The sequence below is a fragment of the Hemitrygon akajei genome, unplaced genomic scaffold (genome assembly GCF_048418815.1).
Source record: "Hemitrygon akajei unplaced genomic scaffold, sHemAka1.3 Scf000089, whole genome shotgun sequence".
Taxonomy (NCBI): Eukaryota; Metazoa; Chordata; class Chondrichthyes; order Myliobatiformes; family Dasyatidae; genus Hemitrygon; species Hemitrygon akajei.
In genome coordinates, this window is record NW_027331975.1 from 569,258 (window position 1) to 592,822 (window position 23,565).

The 23,565-nt window shown below is 44.0% G+C and overlaps 1 protein-coding gene and 1 pseudogene across 1 annotated transcript; both read right to left on the reverse strand.

The window, feature by feature from the left end:
* Positions 1-25: 25 nt before the first annotated feature.
* LOC140722785 (uncharacterized) lies at positions 26-19,863 on the reverse strand (annotated as a pseudogene).
* On the reverse strand, positions 17,954-22,518 carry LOC140722786 (uncharacterized). The gene has a single exon (XM_073037454.1). The coding sequence runs from the start codon at positions 22,117-22,119 to the stop codon at positions 20,173-20,175; it is 1,947 nt and encodes a 648-aa protein (XP_072893555.1). The 5' UTR covers positions 22,120-22,518; the 3' UTR covers positions 17,954-20,172.
* Positions 22,519-23,565: the final 1,047 nt, after the last annotated feature.

The following is a 23,565-nucleotide window of genomic DNA, read 5'->3' on the forward strand; positions in this document are numbered from 1 at the left end:
CAAAGTCCGAGCAGATGATCAGACTCTACCCAGTGTGAATTCGCTGGTGTCTCCGTAGTTGAAATGACCAAGTGAATCCCTTCCCACAGTCGGAGCAGGTGAACGACCGCTCCCCGGTGTGAACTCGTTGGTGTGCCAGTAGGTCGGATGACCGTGAATCCCTTCCCACAGTCTGAGCAGGTGAACGACTTCTCCCCAGTGTGAACTGACTTGTGTACCAGAGGGAGATGGAGAACATGCAAACAACTAAATATTTCAGGGATGGGGTAAGAAGGGGAGGAGGGGCATTAACGGAAGTTAGAGAAGTCAATGTTCATGGCAACAGGTTGGAGGCTATCCAGCCGGTAGATAAGGTGTTGCTCCTTCAACCTGAGTTTGGTTTCATTTTAACAATAGAGGAGGCCATGGATAGACATATCAGAATGGGAATGGGACGTGAAATTAAAATGTCTAACTTCCGTTAATGCTCCTCCTTCCCTTCTTACCCTGTCCCTGACATATTTAGTTGTTTACCTGTTCTCAATCTGCCCCCCCATTTCTTTCTCCAGAGGCCTCCCGTTCCATGATCCTTTCCCTTCTCCAGCACTGTATCACTTTCACCAATCACCTTTCCAGCTTTTAGCTTCATCCCACCCCCTCCGGTCTTCTCCTATCATTTCGCATTTCCCCTCCGCCCACTACTTTCAAATCTCTTACTATCTTTTCTTTCGGTTTGTCCTGACGAAGAGTCTCGGCCCGAAACGTCGGCAGCGCTTCTCCCTGTAGATGCTGCCTGGCCTACTGTGTTCCACCAGCATTTTGTTTGTGTTGTTTGAATTTCAGATTTCCTAGGAGATATCGTCTTCAAGTGTATCGCCACACCACATACCCAGGCAAGGGTTAACACGTAAGTGGTCTGCACAGGATTCCCCAAACAAAATCCACATTCGATGTGCACTGGATTGATAACCAAACCGCCCTTGTGGGCACAGGAGAGTTCCAAATAGTGACCCTTGGTCACTAGCTTCCTTGTCCAAATGCTTTTGTTCTCTTTCTTTGCGTCCTTCTGACTGTGAGTGTCTGTGTCCTCGCTTAAAACGAAACAAACTGCGAGTAATGTAAACAAGCTGCAAGTCAGACAGTCCCGCCTCCTTGAGCTCTCGCTCTGTAAAAATCAAAAGTGAGCTGAGAAATACAGCGGCTGACGTCATTGTTCGTCCCCACCTCACTCAGGCACTCTCTTAAAGTGACAGTCCACAGCAAACGAAACTTAGAGATTCATAACACTTCCCCTCCACCCCCAAAAATTTTTTGGCTCTCTTTTAACTGCAAGCTACAGTATATAAAATAATGCATGTATGGTTATCATGTAACACATTGTAGAATCGTATACAAATACCAGATTGTGCTTCACTATTAAAACTGTAAGCTCAGCATCTGGAAAGACAATCGGCAATGATATTGTCCGTGCTTTTCATATGCGTTATCACAATACCATATACTTGCAAAATCAGACCTTAGTTTAACAATCGTCTGGTTTTGTCCTTTACTTTAATCATAAACACTAACAGATTGTGATCAGTATAAACTACAAGAGGTTTCTTCTCAGACAAACATCGACATCAAAAAGCCGCAAAGCCAAGATGAGTGACAACTCTTTCTCTAAGAACCATAGAACATTACAGCGCGGAAACAGGCCTTTTGGCCCTTCTTGGCTGTGCCGAACCATTTATCTGCCTAGTCCCACTGACCTGCACCTGGGCCATATCCCTCCAAGCCCCTCTGATCCATGTATCTGTCCAAATGTTTCTTAAATGTCAAAAGTGAGCCGGCTAAGGAGGAATAATTTCTTTGATGCTCATTGAATTCTCTCGAAAAGTAAGCTACAGGCTGTTCAACATCATCATCATCTTTCTGTAATAACACTGCCCCGGCAGCTTCATCACTGGCATCCACAGCTATAGAAAATGGCTTTGTAAAGTCAGGTGCCCTGAGCACAGGTTAATGACATAAAAATGGATTTCAATCAATCAAATGCCTCCTGACAAGGCTCGGTAAAACAAACTTTAGACGCTTCTTCAGGAGATTAGTCATAGGAAGAGCGATATCAGTAAAGTTCTTGCTGAACTTCATCCAACCATTCCCAGAAACCTTCTTAGAGCCTTCTTACCAGTCGGAATAGGAACTTCAGAAATTGCCTGGACTTTTGCCTGAACAGGAGCCAACTTGCTTTGACCTACAACATAGCCAAGATAAGTCACAGTGGCATGGCAAAATTCACTCTTAGCTAAATGTAAGGCTGGCCAGGGAAAGCCTGTCAAACAGCTTCTCTACTGCAGAGATATGCTCTTCCCAAGTGTCACTCCCTGTGACTAAGTCATCAATATAGGCACCTGTGTGTTCTAACCCTCGAATTACAGAATCAGTCGTTCTCTGGCATGATCCTGGACCATTTTTACATTCCAAACGGCAAAACATTGTATTCATACAGCCCAGAAGGTGTCACAAACGCAGAAATTTCTCCACATCTATCCATCAATGGAACACTCCAATACCCTTCAATCATTTATCCTAGGGATAGGATAGGCATCTGTTTTTGTTACAGATTTACCTTCCTATAACCAGTGCAAAATCTAACGCTGCCATCAGGTCTGGGCACAGTAACGGGGGGTGAGCTCCAATCTGATGCTGAAGGACTAATAATACCATTTTCCTGCATATTTTCAGTTTTTTGCTCAGCCAATTTACACTGTTCTACTTTCATACGACATGGGTGTTGTTTAATCGGTTTGGCTTGACCAATATCTACATCATGTACTGCAACCGTGGTTTGCTTGGGAACATCGGGAAATAAATCTTTAAACTTCAGAATTAATTCCTTCAGCTGTTGTTGTTGCTTTGGCTGCAGATGAGCCAACTTGTTATCAATGTTTTCTAGAATAACCGAGATCATTAGCCTAACTGGGACCATGTTTGGCTTGTGAATAATCTCAGACGAGTCAATTGTTTCATTCTCTGGGTTACTAGATTCATATGTTTTGACAAGATTCATCTCACAGATGGTGCCTGTTCGTCAAAATAAGGCTTTATCATATTTATGTGTACAACCTGTGTTAGTTTACGTCAGTCGGGCGTTTTAATAACATAATTCACATCATTAATTAGAGAGCCTATTTCAGGTCCATTGAATTTCACCTGGAGTGGATTCGTCAATATTGGAGATAAGATAAGATAAGATAAGATATCCCCCACCTGGTATTTTCTTTCGCAAGCCCGCTTATCAAACCAACACTTCATTTTGTTTTGAGAAATCTTTAAGTTTTGTCTCACTCGACTACATGCTTGGTGTCGTTTATTTTTGAACTTCAAAACATAGTCTAACAAGTTAACATGTACATCCCCATCAATCCACTGTTCCTTTAACAAGGTCAAATGTCTCCTCAGTCTACAACCAAATACAAGTTCAAATGGACTAAATTCCAGTGATCCTGTACTGACTCTCTTACTGAGAACAAAAGCAAATATATTCCTTCATCACAGTCTTTCCAATTTCAACCCAGTATGTCTTAATCATTGTTTTGAGTGTAGAATGAAAACTTTCTACAGCCCTTGTGATTCCAGATGGTACGCAGATGATGTTATTTGTTCAGCTCCTAGTTAATAAACTACCTACTGAAATAATCCAGGTGTAAAATTACTTTCCTGATCAGACTGGATTTCTTTAGGCAATCCAGAAAAAGTGGAAAAAAAAACAACTTGGTAAGAACTTTCGCTACAGTTTTAGCTTTAATATTTCTGAGAGGTATTGCCTCTGGGAATCTGGATGCAGTATACATAATACTTTGTAGTTACTGATGGCCAGGTATAGGCTTCGGCAATGGGCCAATACAATCCACTATAACTTTAGAAAAGGGTTCACCGAATGCAGGTATAGACCACAGTGGGGCCACTGGGGTGACCTGGTGGGGTTTACCCACAACTGGAAAAGTGTGACAGGTTTGCAAAAGGTCACAGCTTTCCTCAAATTAGGCCAGTAAAATTATTTCATAAACCTGTTTACAGTTATATTCACTCCAAAACGGCCACCTAAGGGCATAATGTGGGCCAAATTTAAAATTTCAGCCCTATAAACTTTAGGAACTGGAACCTGGTGAACAATTGCCTATTCCTCACTCGCTGGTATAGGAGGTGGCCTCTACTTCCTCATTAACACTCCATCATGAGATAATACCCTACTGGCACTTTCTTAATCTCATCATCTGAGAGATCTGTTTCTGTTAAAGCTTCAGTCTCAGGGTCTCGGTTCTGTTCTGCTATAAACTCCTTCGTAGACAGGGATAAATCTTTTTCTCATCAGACTTACTACCTGAATCCTGTTGAAACAATGAAGGCAGAAAAGTCCCTGACAATGCATCATAACCGGAATCCTGATTTTGGCCATCATGGGTATCAGAATCATGCTGCACAGATCCGTCTGCGTCGGCAGAATTTTTAGCCATACTTTGAGTTACTGGGCAGGAAGGATAAATGTTAAAATCCATCTGTGGGTCGTCAGTGGTTGGCTTAGTTGTCAACAGCACTGCAGGAACAACTTCACCATCTGCCAGGTCATTCCTTAACAGCAATGTTACATCTTCCACCGGTAAACTGGAGCATAATCCGATCTCAACAGATCCCGAAAACAACCCTGACTGTAACGTTACCTTGTAGAACGGCACAGAAACCACACCGCCCCCAAAGCCTTTAATAAGATTTACCTCACCAGTTTCAGTCTCGTCACCAAACTTTAGAACGCTGTCTAATATAAGTGAGTGAAAAGCCCCTGTATCTCAAACAATTTTCAGTGGTACCGGGGTTGATCATTCCTTTAATAATACAATCCCATTTAATATAAAATGATCGTATCTCTTCTTAACTAGGTCAGACCCCTCAGTCCCTATCTGAGCCTCAGTCAGAATGTTCAGAAACCTGTGGGTTTACAGGTGCTTCAACAGACTGATCACAGGCATTCGGGACTGCCTCCTTTTCCTTTTTCTTCCCCAGGAGGCAAAAATTAGCCATCATATGACCAGCTTTCTTACAATAGTAACAAGTAAGACCAGAATATTTCTCCTTCAAATGCTTCCCTTCATCCTAGCTCTTGTCACTAGTCCCAGATTTAATTTCTGGTTTACCCTGGTGATCCCTGCTACTCTTTTGGAAGCTCTTATTCGGGATAAACTTAACCTTATGAGTTAAAGCAAACTCATCTGCTAATCTAGCAGACTCCTGCAAAGTGGCAGCATCCTTTTCATCTAAATATCTCTTTATGTCATCAGGCACGCACCCTCTAAATTCTTCAATTAAAACCAACTCTTGCAAGCTGTTAAAATCATCATTTATATTTTTATATGTGCACCTGCGGTCAAAACATAAAAACTTCTCATAAGCAAGTTCCATATAAGACTGGTTCACAGACCTGCTCAAATTTCTAAACGTTTGCCTGTATGATTCTGGAAAAAACTCGTAAGCTTTGAGCACAGCCTGTTTCAATATGTCATAATCAGCTGCTTCATCAACTGTCAAAGCAGAATAGGCTTGCTGAGCCTTCCCCTTAATTACACTTCGTAAGAGAAAAGGCCAACCCTCTTTTGGCCACTTTAAACTTTGAGCAACCTTCTCAAAATGCTAAAAGTATTTATCAACCTCTGCTTCGTCAAATGGAGGTGTCAATTTAACTTCCCGACTGGCCTTAAACTTATCACCAGAGTCTAACACTCGACCCCTTTGCTGCAATCTTTCTATCTTTTCCAGCTCGAACAGCCTCTGCCTTTCTACTTCCTCCCTCTGTTTTTCTGCCTCCTCTCTGTTTTTCGGCCTCTCTAGCCTCAAACTGCCTCTGACAATCCGCAGCCTCCGCATGTAATTTTTTTCACTTGCACTGGAGCTCAAGCTCACTAGGTTTACGTTCAGGAAACACCTCCAACTCGTCCACTTTAAACACACTCTCAGATAGATAATGTTCGGCTATTACACTCCGCATCTGTGCCCTCCTCATTGTCGATTTCCCCTGAGCAAGTGTTAACCTTTTAGCAATACATAACAACTCAATCCTTCCGGCGTCCTCCAATCCCTGGCACTTCGAGACATCTATCAACATCCATTGCTACTGATTTTCCACACACAAATAAATCAAAAGGAATTTCCCCATTGAAATCGATAATTAATGACTACGCCCCCACATCTGTTCATATCCCAGACGCAGGCTCAAATTTTGTTATGAATTGTAACGCTTTAGAAACGAACACCAGCAATAGGCTACACATGGAGTCTGTTTTTAATGTTAAAACCATCTTTATTAGAATCTACTTATAATATAGTAACTTAAACAAGATAAACAAATGTGTTATGTGTATATATGTGTGCAAATATAACTCCCAGACTATTGATTTCTGGAGAAACAAGGCTTGGCGTCTTGAGATGGCAAAGTATGAATGTTCAGTTCAACCATGGAATAGGTGATGAGAGAGATATTTGTAATCCAGCGTAAATGTTGAGAGAAGGCAATTATGTCAAATTGCACAGGTTTCATGGTGGTAAAACGAGACAACAGTTACTGTAGATTTTATCCGTCATCATTCCAAATCCACATACGAATTACCACGGAAAGTGACTTGTCACAAGGGGTATCGTCTTCAAGTGAATTACCCCACCACACCCAGGCAAGGGTTAACACATTAGTGGTCTTCGCAGGACACCCCAAATCAGATCCACTCCTACGGATCAAACGAGGTGACAACCACACATTTGAGTACGCTGAATCGATAATTAACCCACCCTTGTGGGCATAGGAAAGTTGCAATCAATGACCCTTGGCCACTAGTTCCCCGGTTTTGATCCTTCCATTTTACCTACTTCGTCTCCGTCTGACTTTGAGTGTCTGTGCCCTCAGTTAAAACTAAACAAGCTGCACGCGATGTAAACAAGCTGCAAGTCAAACTGATTTAACTTTTTAATTTCTCTCTCTTAAACGGGCAGTCTACAGCAAACGAAATCTAGGGATACATAACAACGGCAACTCCCCAGTGTGAACTGACTGATGTGCCAGTACTTGGGATGACTGAGTGAATCCTTTCCCACATTCTGAGCAGGTGAACGGCCTCTCCCCAGTGTGAATTCGCAAGTGACTCTGTAGGTTGGGTGACCGAGTGAATCGCTTCCCTCATTCTGAGCAGGTGAACGGCTTCTCCACAGTGTGAACTCGCTGGTGTCTCTGTAGGTTGGATGAATGACTGAATCCCTTCCCACAGACTGAGCAGGTGAACGGCTTCTCCCCAGTGTGAACTCGCTGATGACTCTGTAGGTTCGATGGATCAGTGAATCCCTTTCCACAGACTGAGCAGGTGAACGGCTTCTCCCCAGTGTGAACGCGCTGATGTTTCTGTAGGTTGGATGAATGACTGAATCCTTTTCCACAGACTGAGCAGGTGAACGACTTCTCCCCAGTGTGAACTCGCTGATGACTCTGTAGGTTCGATGGATCAGTGAATCCCTTTCCACAGACTGAGCAGATGAACGGCTTCTCCCCAGTGTGAACTCGCTGATGTATCTTTAGGGTGGAAGATCGAGTGAATCGCTTCCCACATTCTGAACAAATGAAGGGCTTCTCCCCAGTGTGAACCCGCTGGTGTGCCATTACGTCAGATGATTGAGTGAATCCTTTTCCACAAATTCAGCAGATCACCAGCCTCTGTTCGGTGTGAACTGACTGGTGTGTCCACAGGTGGGAAGACCAATTGAATCCTTTCTCACAAACAGAACAGGTGATTGGCCTTGCCCAGTGTGAACTTGCTGATGTACCTTCAGTTGAGATGACCGAGTGAATCTATTCCCACTGTCTGAGCAGGTGAACGGCCTTTCTCCTGTGTAAAATGACGGGCGTGCCAGTTGGTCAGATGACCGAATAAATCCCTCCCCACAGTCTGAGTAGGAAGGATAGTCGATTGAATCCCTCGCTCCACTTCTTAAATATCTGGACAGAGACAGAAAAACTTGCGTGCTGTGTTTGAGATTCCTGGAGATAAATTCCTTCTCGTTTTAACCTGTGAAATGATTTACAAAGTCCATCAGTGGCTGTAGGACAACATTTCAGATGAGATTATTGGAGTCGCCAAGTTTTGATCTGGCTGTTCCTCACTGTTACAATGAGGTTGAACCCAAGTTGGACAGAGAAATCATCTCCTGACTGGGCAGAGAGCTGGTATCTGGAATGACCATTAATTCCCTGATGCTCGTCCTGTCTCTATAAGAATGGGGCATTTCTGCCATCTGCAATTTGTACCCTGGCTCAGTTTGACTCTCTGCATTGGTATTATTCCATCTTCCTTCTGAGCAGCATGGGTGCCTGGCCCCACAGTAACTGAAACACTCTCATGCAAATTGTCTTTCCTGACGTGCATCTGGGATTTTCTGTCACGTATTATTAACTTAAAGTTCCACAATTTTAACGCCTTATAAAAAATCCCTGCCGAGGTGAATGGTTGGTCTGCACAGCTGTTAAAGGGACTTAGTGAATATTAGTATTACTTCAGCTTCTTGTGGAAAATTACAATACAGAAACAGGCCATTTCGGCCATCTGGTTTGTGCTGAACTAATTAAACTGCCCACTCCCACACCCCTACCATCCAGATACCTACAGGAACCTCTTAAATGTTTATATGGAGCTTGCATGCACCACTTGCGCTGGCTGCTCATTCCACACCCGGATGACGGTCTGTGTGAAGAAGTTTCCCCTCATGTTCCCCTTAACATTTCACCTTTCACCCTTAACCCATGGCCTCTGGTTGTAGTCCCACCACATCTCAGTGTTAAAAGCCAGCTAAGGGGAGTAGGGGGCGACCTTGGCTGACAAGGGGAGTCAAGGACAGTATAAAAATCAAAAAGATGTATAACATAGCAAAGATGAGAGGGAAGGCAGGGGATTGGGAAACTTTTAAAGAACAACAGAAGACATCTAAAAGGGAATACGGGGAGAAAATACTAAATTCTAAATTCTCCTAAATTCCTGTGTATACAAGCCTGGCTTTCCCGGGGGTGGGGGGGGGAGGAGAGAGAGAGAGAGAGAGAGAGAGAGAGAGAGAGAGAGAGAGAGAGAGAGAGAGAGAGAGAGAGAGAGAGAGAGAGAGAGAGAGAGAGAGAGGAGAGAGAGAGAGAGAGAGGAGAGAGAGAGAGGCGAAACTATTTGACGATGCAGCGTGTTTACACTTGCTCGCAGCTTGTGTTTACACAGCTCACAGTTTGTTTTATTTAAGCAAGGACAGTCACAAACACAGTCGGCCAGAGAGAAAGCAAGAAGATGGAAGGTTCGAAACAATGGGCCTAGTGGCCAAAGTCCACTGTTTGGACTCTCCAATGCCCACAAGGTGAGTTGATTATTGATCCAGCGTATACCGAATGTGTGATTGTCACTTTGTTTGATCCATTGGAGTGGATTTGTTGGTTTGGGAGTATCCTGTGAGGACCACTTGTGCTAACCCTTGCCTGGGTGTGGTAATTCACTTGAAGAGGTACCCCTGTGACCAATCACTGTTGGTGATAATTCGTATAATCCATATGGGGATTTTGTTGGAGTATCCCGTGGCTACCACTTTTGTTAACCCTTAGCTGGATTCGGGTGTGTTATGTGGTAACCACTTGTGAGAAGGGATATTCTGTGGAAATCACTGTCGGTAATACTTTGTGTGTTGGATCTGGATTGGGAGTACCTTGCGGAATCTACCTGTGTCAACCTTTGCTTGGGTGGTAGTTCCTTCTGTAGACAGTACTCCTGTGATAAGCTACTTCTGGTGATAATTCGTATGTGGATTTAGAACAACGACGGATAAGACCTACAACGACTGTTATCTTGTTTTACCACTGTGGAATTTGTGGAATTCAACGTAATTACCTTCTCTTGACATTCACCTTGGATTACAAATATCTCTCTCTCGTCATTGATTCCGTGGATGAACTGAATTTAATACTTTACCATCTCAAGACTTTAAGCTTGGTATTCTCTGAGTTCACTGGTTTGGGAGTTATATTTACACATATGTGTACTCACAACTCTTTCAGCTTTTGATTATTTTGCTTAATTTGTTATATTATAAGTAGATACGAATAAAGACAGTGGTTTTAACATCAAAGGCACACTCCAGGTGTGGTCTATTGCTGCTGTTTCATTTAAATCGTTACGGGAATGTAACAGAGGTGTTCGTGTTTATGTCTTTCTGGGGGGCCCCATTTGAACACCTTTCTGTCTCTCGGTCACACCTTGCCAAACAGGTAGAACTAGGGGCCTGCTGGGTAAAACTATGATTCCAATGTCTGTAATCCTGCTCAACCAGAGTGAGGAACTCTCAGCCTGGGCTTCCTCAAATAACACCTGGGGAAGAGAGTGAGTAACTGTGGTCCAGTCAGAGATGACTGTGGTTGTCGGTGTTTTGAGGGATGGTATCGCGGGCCCCCACCAAACTGAACTTCCTATACTGGGAAACATGCATCCTGGCGAGAACCGCAGATGCCAGCAGCGGAGAGGAATAACTGAGACTGAGCGATTTTGGATGATCGCTTTTCTCTCCTATGGAGTAGCCAGGAATTCACGAGAGATAATCAATTTGGCTACAAGCACTTGAGGAGCTGGCCACAACACTGCAGGGGCCCCTGACAGAAACACAGGCCCAAGTAACAGAAATATCCACTGAAATGATTGCAATCTGGCAAACAGTCGTACAGAATCGTACGGTTTTAGATTTTGTCCCAGCTGAGAAAGAGGGAACCTGTTCTATTATTGACACAGAATGCTGCACCTATATCCCTGATGAGTCTACATCCCTCTCCAAGCACACTGCCAAGGAGACTGGCAGCATCAAGAGAGTAGGGCAGGATTTACACGGGTTCACCGAAGGGTCGGAATGGAGATATTCGAAGACCTGTCGGTAATATGTGGGGCAAGATATTGCATTATGTCCAAATGGTTGTACATATCATTGTTATAATTACTGATGTATGTCGTTTTTACCCACTGAGAAGTTAATGCTGTACTTGGTTGCTTTCTCTGTAAAATGTTACTGCTTTGTTGATCATGTAATAATCTAAAGGAGGGAATGATAAAGTATGTAAAAGGGTTAACACTACATTAAACAATAGCAGCCTGTTTTTCTGAAAGAAACTTCTGACGATGAACCAATGTGCTAAGCCGTGCTGAGCCATATTTCTTCTTCAGGGTCGCTAGCTCGGGTTTCAGGATGCTTATCTCCTTGTGCACTCATGTGTAGAGATAGGACAGCTTCAGTCTGTTCTGTGTGTGTAAGCCATTATGACTATTTTGTAATTTGTCTTTAGGGTCTGTCATGTAGTAAATATTTTTGGCTCCAGCCTGTCTTGTGTGGGGAGTATCTGGACAGATATATCTGTGGTGTGAGGGGAATTGGTGAATTGGGTGGGAGCATTCACAGACTGTTCCTGGCAGAGTGACTAACTAACTAAGTCCCGCTCGGAGTGGATAGTTCAAAGGTTAATTTATTATCAAAGCAGGTATTCATAAATAACGCTGTTTTTTTTCTTCTCCAGAGAACCACAAAACAAGGAAAACATGAAAGTCGTTCAGAGAGAAAAAAAAATGACACTCCATCCCTACTCCCCGCATCAAAAAGGACGGTATCCTGATCATCAACCCCCAAAACCCACCCCTCCCGCACAAAAGGGAAGAAAAATATCGACACCCGTTAAAAAACACCCCTACCCCGCACAACAGCGGAGGAGCCGATGTCACCAGTGTAGAGGCGGCCACATCGGGAGCAGCGGACACAACAGGCGAATCCAGAAGATTGACAGGTGAGGTGTCGCCTCACCTGGAAAGATGTTTGGACAACGGAGAGAGTTCGGCCGTCCGGCCCTTTAACTGTGACACCCCGAACTCCACATCAAATCCGTCCAAACGAATCTGGGTGAACTTTAATGACCAATAAATATAATTCCTCTCAGCGATCAGCTGTCTGAATGATTCCCTGACTCTGAGAGGAAGGGGCATCTATGGTTCACACTGTCAGGGTGTTGAGTTTACCAGGAGACAAAGACTGCAGGGACGAGAGGTTTTCTGTTGACTAATACACTGTGTGTGGACCCCGCTGGCAATTCTGGTGTTGTGACCCGAATCGAGACAAACACCACGTTGCCCACTCCACCAACAACACGGCACAGCCGGACACATAACAGGGGACTTTACATCCCACAACACTGGATTCAATGCTGAAACCCGTGATTAATGTTGTTATCCCACTGAAAAGTCCATTAACCCTAACCCTAAACCTGCAATATGGTGTAAAACCCCGCTCCCCATACTAACACGGGTTACACAAACCAAAGAACAAACTGCCGGAGGAACTTAGTGGGTCGGGCAGCATCTGTGGAGGGAAATAGACCGTCAACATTCCGGCCCGACACATTGGAGGAAACACCGTCAGACTGTTGACCTGCAAGTGGGGCCAATGGGCCGGGCAAATTGACAATTATTTGGGCTTTGTTGAGATTGTACCTGGAATATGGTGTAAAACCCCCGCTCCCAATACTAACACGGGTTATACAGACCAAAGAACAAACTGCCGGAGGAAATCAGTGGGTCGGGCAGCATCTGTGGAGGAAAATGAACCGTCAACATTTCGGGCCAAGACCCTCCCTCTGGACTGAGTGTGGACGGGAAATAGAGAACAGGTGAGGGGTGGGGATGGGGCAAGAGCTGGGGAGTGAGATGTGGATCCAGGTGAGGGGGGAGGTGGGAAGGTGGAAATAGTGACAGGGGTGGGAGGTGAGTGGTTGGGGCAACACGGGGCTGCAGAAGATGGAAATTAATTCCATAGAGGATGAACAAAGCGGTTAGAGAGTACTTGTTATAGAGAGTGCAATGAAGATTCACCAGACTGATCCCTGGAGTGGTGGGGTCATCATATGAAGAAAGATCAAATGTGATAACCCTTTCATTTAGAGAATCGAGGACTGAGATGTGAACACATTGAAATGGACAACATCATTACCGGTTGAACCAGCGATCCCAGTCTCTGAAAAAGGGGGTGGACTGTCCCGGACTGTGATGAGGGGAAAAGTCTCCATTCCGAGGGTGATGAATTTCTGTAAATCCCCACCACAGAGGGCGGTGAAGACTCAGTGATCATCCTCACGTAGAAAAGAGGCCGGCAGATGTGTGGAGACCGAAGGTATCGAGGAAACGTTGCTGAGATGGGAGAGCAGCCGCCATCTTGTTGATGGTTAGAGGGGCCGAACAGCCACCTCCTGCTGTTTCTCACTTTATGTTTCAGTGTTCTTGTCCACTGAAGCCGGAGGAATGTGAATAGAAATTAGTTGTTTATAAACACAGAACTGATTTAAATGAAACGTGGACATCTCCTGTTTGGGCTTGAATTATGTTTCGGACCGGGATGGGAATCGAGCCTGTGACTCTGTGACCTGGGGGTGGAGGGAAAGGGATCGGTGTAGATATGGTGTGGAAGAGCAGACATGTATCTGGTGTAAATATGGAATAATGTGGGGAATGCGCGGGTGGTTCGGGCAGCGTGTGAGGGGAGAGGAGCAGAGTCACCGGTTCAGGTGGGAGACCCTCCACCCGTGACCTGATCCCGTTTCCTGTTCACGTTTTTCTGCAGATCTGCAGCATCTGCGGGTCACTGCTCTACGTGTACGTGTAGCTTCATCTTTCCCCGTTCAGACAAGGCAGTGAGATCCGGATCTGCCACGTCCTCTCATTGTGGGTGGACAATGTTTTTTTCCCTGTAATATTTTCTGCATGTTTCATTCCACTGTTTTGACGTGCTGAAGTGCAGCCGATGTTTCTGGGTGTCTGACCCGTTTATGTGAGAATTTAGCCATTTGTATTTATTTGAGCTTCTTATAAATGTGTAAAGTTTAATTCAGCTTCACTTCAGAATTTCCGAAGCAACAACCCAGTCAGTCAAATAGTTCCACACAATTAAAATAGTTTATTACATTTACACAATTAAAATAGCTTATTACATTATTATTTTTTATATTTTTGGACTATATACCTATACTTATTTTAAATCACAAATGTTAAAATCTACTGTTATGAATTAGGTTCTACTGCAGCCGCAGGGACAACGAATTTCATGACATATGCCGGTGCTATTAAACCTGATTCTGATATTGATATGGGACACCCACCACCGGTCACCTGATCCCAGTTACCGCAGATCGTAATGTGAGATTGAAGCATTTTCCATATATTTGCTTTCCACAGAAATGACAACACTTCAGTTTCCTTCTGAGGTTCCAGAGCAGAAGCTCAGTCTGTCTGATATTTCGACACAATTAAAATGGGGAAATTTGTTTATTATCATCACGTACTGAGCTACAGTGAAAATCTTGCCTGATGTACCATCCACACAGATCGATACATTACGACGGTACATTGAGCTGATATATAACAAAAAAAATAACTGTAACTAAGCATTATGGCTGCAGAGAAAATGCAATGCAGATAGACATATGGTGCAGGGTCACGTCGAGTTACATTGTGAGTTCGAGTCCATTTTATCATTCATTTGGCTTATAACTGCAGACAGGAAGCCATCCTTCAGCCTGGTGTTACGCACTTTAAGGCTTTTGTATCTCTCCGCCAATGTGGGAGCGGATTTGCAGCAAGAATGTCGAGGTTATGAGCTTCTTTGTGTACATGGCCTGCTTTTCCGAGGGAGGGGAAGTGTAGGGAGAGTCCATGGAGTGGAGGCTTGTTTCCCTGATGTCCTCTGCTCTCCAAAGTTCTCTGTAGTTCCTTGCAGTCACGGGCAGAGCAGTAGCCATACAAAGGCGTGAAGTATCGACAAGGAGCTCAGAGACCTCGGCCTTCACCCTGCCTTGTGTAGCTGGCTCCTGGACTTCCTGTCATATCGCAGGCAGGTGGTAACAGTGGGCTCCATCTCCTCTGTCTCTCTGACCCTCAGGACACATAACCCACAGGGCCCTCTCTTTGCCCCTCTCCTTTACTTTCTGTGCACCCATGACTTGTGTTGCCACCCACAGCTCCAATCTGCTAATTAAATTTGCTGACAATACTACATTGATTGGCCTAATCTCAAATAATAACTTTCAACCAATCAATTGCCTCCTGAGAAGAATCGGTCCAAACAAACTTTTCACCCTTCTTCAGGAGATTAGTCGGAGGAAGGGCAACACCAGCAAAGTTCTTACAGAACTTACGATAATATCCATCCATTCCCAGAAACCTTCTAAGAGCCTTCTTAGCAGTCAGAATAGGAACTTAAGAAATTGTCTGGACTTTTGCCCGAACAGGAGCCAATTTGCCTTGACCTACAACATAGCCAAGACAGGTCACGGTGGCATGGCCAAATTCACTCTTAGCCAAGTTGGCCTGTCAAACAGCTTTTCTACTGCAGAGATATGCTCTTCCCAAGTGTCACTCCCTGTGACTAAGTCATCAATATAGGCACCTGTGTGTTCTAATCATCGAATTACAGAATCATTCATTCTATGGAATGTTCCTGGAGCAACCCAGATGGTGTCACAAACTCAGAAATTTCTCTATGTCTGCCCGTCAATGGAACACACCAATACCCTGTCAACCGATCAATCTTTGTAAGAAATTTTGCTTCTCCAACCTTATCGATGCAATCATCCACCCTAGGGATAGGATAGGCATCTGTTTTTGTTACTGCATTTACCTTCCTATAATCAGTGCAAAATCTAACACAACTATCAGGTTTGGGCACAATAATGTAGGGTGAGCTCCAATCTGATGCTGAATGACTAATAATACCATTCGTCAGCATATTTTCAATTTTTGCTCAGCCAATTTACACTTTTCTACGCTCATGTGATATGGGTGTTGTTTAATCGGTTTTTCTTGACCAATATCTACGTCATGTACTGCGACCGTGGTTTGCTTGGGAACATCGGGAAATAAATCTTTAAACTTCAGAATTAATTCCTTCAGCTATTGTTGTTGCTTTGGCTGCAGCTGAGACAACTTGTTATCAATGTTTTCTAGAACAACCGAGTTCATTAGCCTAACTGGGACCATGTTTGGCTTGTGAAAATTCTCAGACGAGTCAATTGTTTCATTCTCAGGGTTGCCAGATTCATATGTTTTGACAACAATACTCACAGATGGTGCCTGCTTGTCAAAATAAGGCTTTATCATATTTATCTGTACCACCTGTGTTAGTTTACATCCGTCGGGTGTTTTGATAACATAATTCACATTATTAATTTGAGAGACTATTTCATACGGTCCATTGAGTTTTGCATGAAGTGGATTTGTCAGCATTGGGGATAAGGTAATCACCTTATCCCCCACCTGGTATTTTCTTTTGCAAGACGACTTATCAAACGAACACTTCATTTTGTTTTGAGAAATCTTTAAGTTTTGTCTCGCTAGACTACAGGCCTGGAGTAGTTCATTGTTGAACTTCAAAACTTAGTCTAACATATTAACATGCACATCCCCATCAATCCACTGTTCCTTTAACAAGGTCAAAGCTCCCCTCACTCTATGACCAAATACAAATTCAAATGGACTAAAGCCCAGTGATTCCTGTACCAATGCTCATACTGCGAAGAATAGCAAATATATTCCTTCATCCCAGTCTTTTCCATTTTCAATAAAGTATGTGTTTTTTTGGCATGTGCGTCCGTGTGTCCGATGATGTATTTTTCAAGCCTTTACAGAGCACAGAGTGAGAGAGAGAGAGACATTGTGGAACACATTATGGCTTAATCATTGTTTTGAGGGTAGAATGAAATCTTTCGAGAACCCATCGTAATTCTGGATGGTACGCAGACAATTTAATTTGTTCAGCTCCCAGTTCATAAACTACCTGCTGGAATAATCCAGATGTAAAATTATTTCCTTGATCAGACAGGATTTCTTTACACAAACCAAATAAAGTAAAAAAACGTGGTAAGAGCCTTCGCCACAGATTTAGCTTTAATATTTCTGTGAGGTATTGCCTCTGGGAATCTGGATGCAGTACACACAATAGTTAGCAGATACTGATGGCCAGCTTTAGTCTTTGGCAATGGGCCAACACAATCCACTATAATTTTGGAAAAGGGTTCACCAAATGCAGGTATATATAGACTGCAGTGGGGCACTGTGGAGACCTGATTAGTTTAACCCACAACTTGATCAATGTGACAGGTTCTGCAAAAGGTCACACCATCTTTCCTCAGATTAGGCCAGTAGAATTATTTCATAATCCTGTTTACAGTTTTATTCACTCCAAAATGGCCACCTGAGGGCAAAATGTCGGCCAAAGTTAAAATTTCAGTCCTATAAACTTTAGGAACTTTAGGAAATAGTTTTGGTGAACTATTGCCGATTCCTCACTCGCTGGTATAGTAGGTGGCCTCCACTTCCTCATTAACACTCCATCCTTGGGATAACACCCAACTGGCACTTTCTTAATCTCATCATCTGAGCAAGCTGTTTCTTTTAAAACTTCAATCTAAGGGTCTTGGTTCTGTTCTGCTATAAACTCGTCTGCATCGGCAGACATTTTAGCCATACTTCGAGTTACTGTGCAGGAAGGATAAATGTTAAAATCCATCTGTGGGTCATCAGTGGCTGGCTTAGTTGTCAACTGCACTGCAGGAACAACTTTACCATCTGCCAGGTCATTCCCTAACAGCAAAGTAACATCTCCAACCGGTAAACTGAAGCATAATCCAATCTCAACAGGTCCCGAAACCAACCCTGACAGTAAAGTAACCTTGTGCAATGGCACGGAAACCATGTCGCCCCCAATGCCTTTAATAAGATTTACCTCACCAGTGTTAGACTCATCAGCAAACTTTAGAACGCTGTCTAATATAAGTGACTGAGAAGCCCCAGTAACTCGAAGAATTTTCACTGGTACCGGGGTTGACCCTTCCTTTACTAATACAAACACATCTGACATAAAATGATCGAATCCCTTCTTAACTTGGTCAGACCTCTCAGACCTTAACTGAGCCTGAAACAGAATGTTCAGAACCCTGTGGGTTGATAGGTGCTTCAACATACTGACACAGACATTTGGGACTGCCTCCTTTTCCTTTTTCTTCTTCAGGATGGAACAATTAGCCATCATATGATTAGCATTCTTACAATAGTAACAAGCAAGACCAGAATATTTCTCCTTCAACTGCTTCCCTTCATCCTTACTCTTGTCACTAGTCCCAGCTTTAATTTCTGGTTTACCCTGGTTATCCTTGCTACTATTTTGGAAGCTCTTATTTGGGATAAACTTAAACTTAAGAGTTAAAACAAACTCCTCTGGTAATCTAGCAGACTCCTGCAAAGTGGCAGCATCCTTTTCATCTAAATACGTCTTTATTTCATCAGGGACACACCTTTTGAATACTTCAATTAAAAACAACACTTTCAAGCTGTTAAAATTATCATTTATATTTTTACATGTGCACCAGCGGGTAAAACACACAAACTTCTCAAAAACAAATTCCATATAAGTCTGGTTCACAGATTTCCTCAAATTTCTAAACTTTTGCCTGTATGATTCTGAGACCAACTCATAAGCTTTGAGCACAGCCTGTTTCACTATGTCATAATCAGCTGCTTCATCAACTGTCAAAGCAGAATAGGCTTACTGAGACATCCCCTTAATTACACCTTGTAAGAGAATAGGCTAACCCTCTTTTGGCCACTTTAAATTCTGAGCAACCATCTCAAAATGCTGAAAGTATTTATCAACCTCTGCCTCGTAAAATGGAGGTACCAATTTAACTTCCCGACTGGCCTCAAACTTATCACCAGAGTCCAACGCTAGATCCCTTTGCAGCAATCTATCTTTTTCAGCTCGAACAGCCTCTGTCTTTCTGCTCCCTCCCTCTGTTTTTCTGCCTCTCTAGCCTCAAACTGTATCTGCCTTTCCGCAGTCTCCATCTTTAATTTTTCTTACTTGTACTGGAGCTCAAGCTCACTAGGTTTACTTTCAGGAAACACCTCCAACTCCTCCACTTTAAACACACCCTGAGATACATAATGTTCAGCTATTATCCTCTGCATCTGTGCCCCCCTCATTGTCAATTTCACCTTAGCAAGTTTTAACCTTCTAGCAATACTCAACAACTCAATCCTTCTGGCATCCCCTAATGCCTCAGAGGCTGGCGCTTCCAAACAATAATCGGCATCCATTGCTGCAAATTTTCCACACACAGATAAATCAGAAGGGATTTCCCAATTGAAATCGATAATTAATGAATACAAAAATCTGTTCATATCCCAGACGCAGGCCCCAATTTGGTTATGAACCGTAAAGCATTAGAAATAAATCAGCAGCAATTGGATTCTGTTTTTGATGTTAAAGCAGTCCTTATTAGAATATACTTATAATATAGCAACTTAAGCAAGATAAACAAAAGTTAACAGTGTTATGTGTATATATGTGAATAAATAAAACTCACAAACTATTGAGCTCAGGGGAAATAATTCTTGGAGTATTGAGATGGCAAAGTATGAAACTTCAGTTCAACCACGGAATAGGTAATGAGAGAGAGGTATTTGTAATCCAGGCTAAATGTCAAGAGAAGGCAATTATGTCAAATTCCACAGGTTCCATGGTGGTAAAACGAGAGAGAAGTTGCTGTAGATTTTATCTGCCGTCATTCCAAATCCACATATGAATTATCACCAAGAGTGACTTGTCACAAGGGGTATTGTCTTCAAGTTAATTACCACACCACACCCAGGCAAGGGTTAACACATCAGTGGTCTTCACAGTATACCCCAAATCAGATCCACACCTATGGATCAAACAAGGTGACAACCACACAATCGATGTACAGTGAATCGATAATTAACTCACCGTTGTGGGCATAGGAAAGTTCTAAACTGTGACCCTTGGCCATTACTTACCTTGTTTCGATCCTTCCATTTTTCCTCCTTCACCTCCATCTGACTATGAGTGTCTGTGTCCTTGGTTAAAACTAAACAAGCTGCCAGTCAGACTGATTCACCTTCTTAATCTATCTCTCTCTTAAAATGACAGTCCACAGCAAACGAAACCCAGGATTCATAACAACGGCCATTCCCTAGTGTGAACTGACTGTTGTGCCAGTAGTTGGGATGACTGAGTGAATCCTTTCCCACATTCTTAGCAGCTGAACGGCTTCTCCCCAGTGTGAACTCACGGATGTACCTTCAGTGTAGATGAGCAAGTGAATCCCTTCTCACAGACTGAGCAGGTGATCAGCTTCTCCTCAGTGTGAACTCGCTGATGTCTCTGTAGGTTGGATAAATGAGAGAAACCCTTCCCACATTCTGAGCAGGTGAACGGCTTCTCCCCAGTGTGAACTCGCTGATGACTCTGCAGGTTGGATGACTGAGTGAATCCCTTCCCACAGACTGAGCAGGTGAATGGCCGCTCCCCAGTGTGAACTCGTTGGTGAGCCATTAGGTCAAATGACCGAGTGAATCCCTTCCCACAGACTGAGCAGGTGAACGGCTTCTCCCCAGTGTGAACTCGCTGATGACTCTGTAGGTTGAAGGACTGAGTGAATCCCTTCCCACAGTCTGAACAGGTGAACGGCCTCTCCCCAGTATGAATTCGCTGATGTACCAGTAGGCGGGATGACTTAGTGAATCCCTTCCCACAGACTGAGCAGGTGAATGACCTTTCCCCAGTGAGAACTCGTTGGTGACGCTGTAGGGTGGATGAATCAGTGAATCTCATACCGGAGACTGAGCAGATGAACGGCTTCTCCCCAGTGTGAACATGCGGATGTGTCAGTAGCTTAGATGACAAAGTGAATCCCTTCCCACAGTTCAAGCAGGTGAATGGCCGCTCCCCAGAGTGAACTTGTTGGTGAGCCATTAGGTCAAATGACCGAGTGAATCCCTTCCCACATTCTGAGCAGGTGAGTGGCTTCTCTCCAGTGTGAACTCGCTGGTGACGCTGTAGGTCAGATGACTGAGTAAATCTCTTCTCACAGACTGAGCAGGTGAACGGCTTCTCCCCAGTGTGAAATCGCTGATGAGTCTGCAGGGTAGAAGCGTGAGTGAATCTCTTGCCACATTCTGAGCAGGTAAACAGCTTCTCCCCAGTGTGAACTCGCTCATGACTATGCAGGTTGGCTGACTGAGTGAATCCCTTCCCACAGACTGAGCAGGTGAACGGCCTTTCCCCTGTATGAACTCGCTGATGTACCAGTAGGTGAGATGACCGAGTGAATCCCTTCCCACAGACTGAGCAAGTGAATGGCCTCTCTCCAGTGTGAACTCGCTGCTGAGCCATTAGGTCAAATGACCGAGTGAATCCCTTCCCACAGACTGAGCAGGTGAACGGCTTCTCCCCAGTGTGAACTCGCTGATGACTCTGTAGGTTGAAGGACTGAGTGAATCCCTTCCCACAGTCTGAACAGGTGAACGGCCTCTCCCCAGTATGAATTCGCTGATGTACCAGTAGGCGGGATGACTTAGTGAATCCCTTCCCACAGACTGAGCAGGTGAATGACCTTTCCCCAGTGAGAACTCGTTGGTGACGCTGTAGGGTGGATGAATCAGTGAATCTCATACCGGAGACTGAGCAGATGAACGGCTTCTCCCCAGTGTGAACATGCGGATGTGTCAGTAGCTTAGATGACAAAGTGAATCCCTTCCCACAGTTCAAGCAGGTGAATGGCCGCTCCCCAGAGTGAACTTGTTGGTGAGCCATTAGGTCAAATGACCGAGTGAATCCCTTCCCACATTCTGAGCAGGTGAGTGGCTTCTCTCCAGTGTGAACTCGCTGGTGACGCTGTAGGTCAGATGACTGAGTAAATCTCTTCTCACAGACTGAGCAGGTGAACGGCTTCTCCCCAGTGTGAAATCGCTGATGAGTCTGCAGGGTAGAAGCGTGAGTGAATCTCTTGCCACATTCTGAGCAGGTAAACAGCTTCTCCCCAGTGTGAACTCGCTCATGACTATGCAGGTTGGCTGACTGAGTGAATCCCTTCCCACAGACTGAGCAGGTGAACGGCCTTTCCCCTGTATGAACTCGCTGATGTACCAGTAGGTGAGATGACCGAGTGAATCCCTTCCCACAGACTGAGCAAGTGAATGGCCTCTCTCCAGTGTGAACTCGCTGCTGAGCCATTAGGTCAGATGACCGAGTGAATCCTTCTCCACAAATTCAGCAAATGACCAACCTCTGCCCAATGTGATCTGACTGATATGTCCACAGGTGGGATGACTGACTGAATCCTTTCTCACACACAGAACAGGTGAATGTCCTTGACCAGTGTGAACTTGCTGATGAACCTTCAATTGTGATAACGAAGTGAATCCATTCCCACTGAGCAGGTGAACGGCCTTTCTCCTGTGTAAAATGATGGTCTTGCCAGTTGGTCAAATGACCGAGTGAATCCCTCCCCACAGTCTGAGCAGGAAGGATGGTCGATTGAATCCCTTACTCCACTTCTTATATATCGAGACACAGACAACAAAACAGGCGTGCCATTTTTGAGCTTCCTGGAGACAAATTCCTTCTCGTTTTTAACCTGTAAAAAGATTTACAAAATCCATCAATGGGCTTAGGACAACATTTCAGATGAGATGACATGAGTTGCCAAGGGTTGATTTGGTATCACAATGTTACAGTGAGGTTCAACCCATGAACAGAGAGAAAGCATCTCCTGACTGGGCAGAGTGCTGGTATCTGGAATGACCATCTATTCCCTGATGCTCTTCCTGTCTCCGTAAGAATGGGGCATTACTGCCATTTCTAATTTGTGCCCTGGCTCAGTTTGACTATCCATTGGTATTATTCCCTGTTCCTGCTGAGCTGCATGGGTGCCTGGCTCCACAGTAACTGAAACAGTATCACGCAAATAGTCTTTCTTGACGTGCAGCTGGGGAATCATTTCATGTATTATTAACTTAAGGTGCCACAGTTTTAATACCATATTAAAAAATTCCAGCTGAGATGCATGGTTGGTCCACACAGTTGTTATATGGACAGAGTCAATTTTTGTATTATTTCAGGTTCTTGTAGAAAATTACAACACAGAAACAGGCCCTTTGAACCATCTAGTTTGTGCTGAACTATTTAAACTGCCCACTCCCATACCCCTACCATCCAGGTACACACACAAACCTCTTAAATGTTGAAATTGAGCTCGCATGCACGACTTGTGCAGGCTGCACATTCCACACCCGGATGACTGTCTGTGTGATGAAGTTTCCCTTCATGTTCCCCTTAACATTTCACCGTTCACCCTTAACCCATGGCCTCTAGTTGGAGTCCCAACCAATCTCAGTGGAGAAAGCCAGCTTGCATTTACACTATCTATTCCCCTCTATCACAATCAAATCTCCCCGCAATCTTCTACATTCCAAGGAATAAAGTCCTGATTTGTTCAATCTTTCCTTCTAACCCAAGTCCTCCAGAACTGGCAACATCCTTGCGAATTTTCTCTGAACTCTCTGAACCTCTTTTACATCTTTCCTGTAAGTAGGTGACCAAAACATCACACAATACTCCAAATTAGGCCTCTTTTACAAGTCAACATAATATCCATCTATTGTCAGTATTTGGTTCATG

What these genes read in the sequence shown, in the direction of transcription:
- LOC140722786 (XM_073037454.1), bottom strand. Translation starts at nt 22,119, where the DNA reads ATGGCTCAGCAGCGAGTTCACACTGGAGAGAGGCCATTCACTTGCTCA.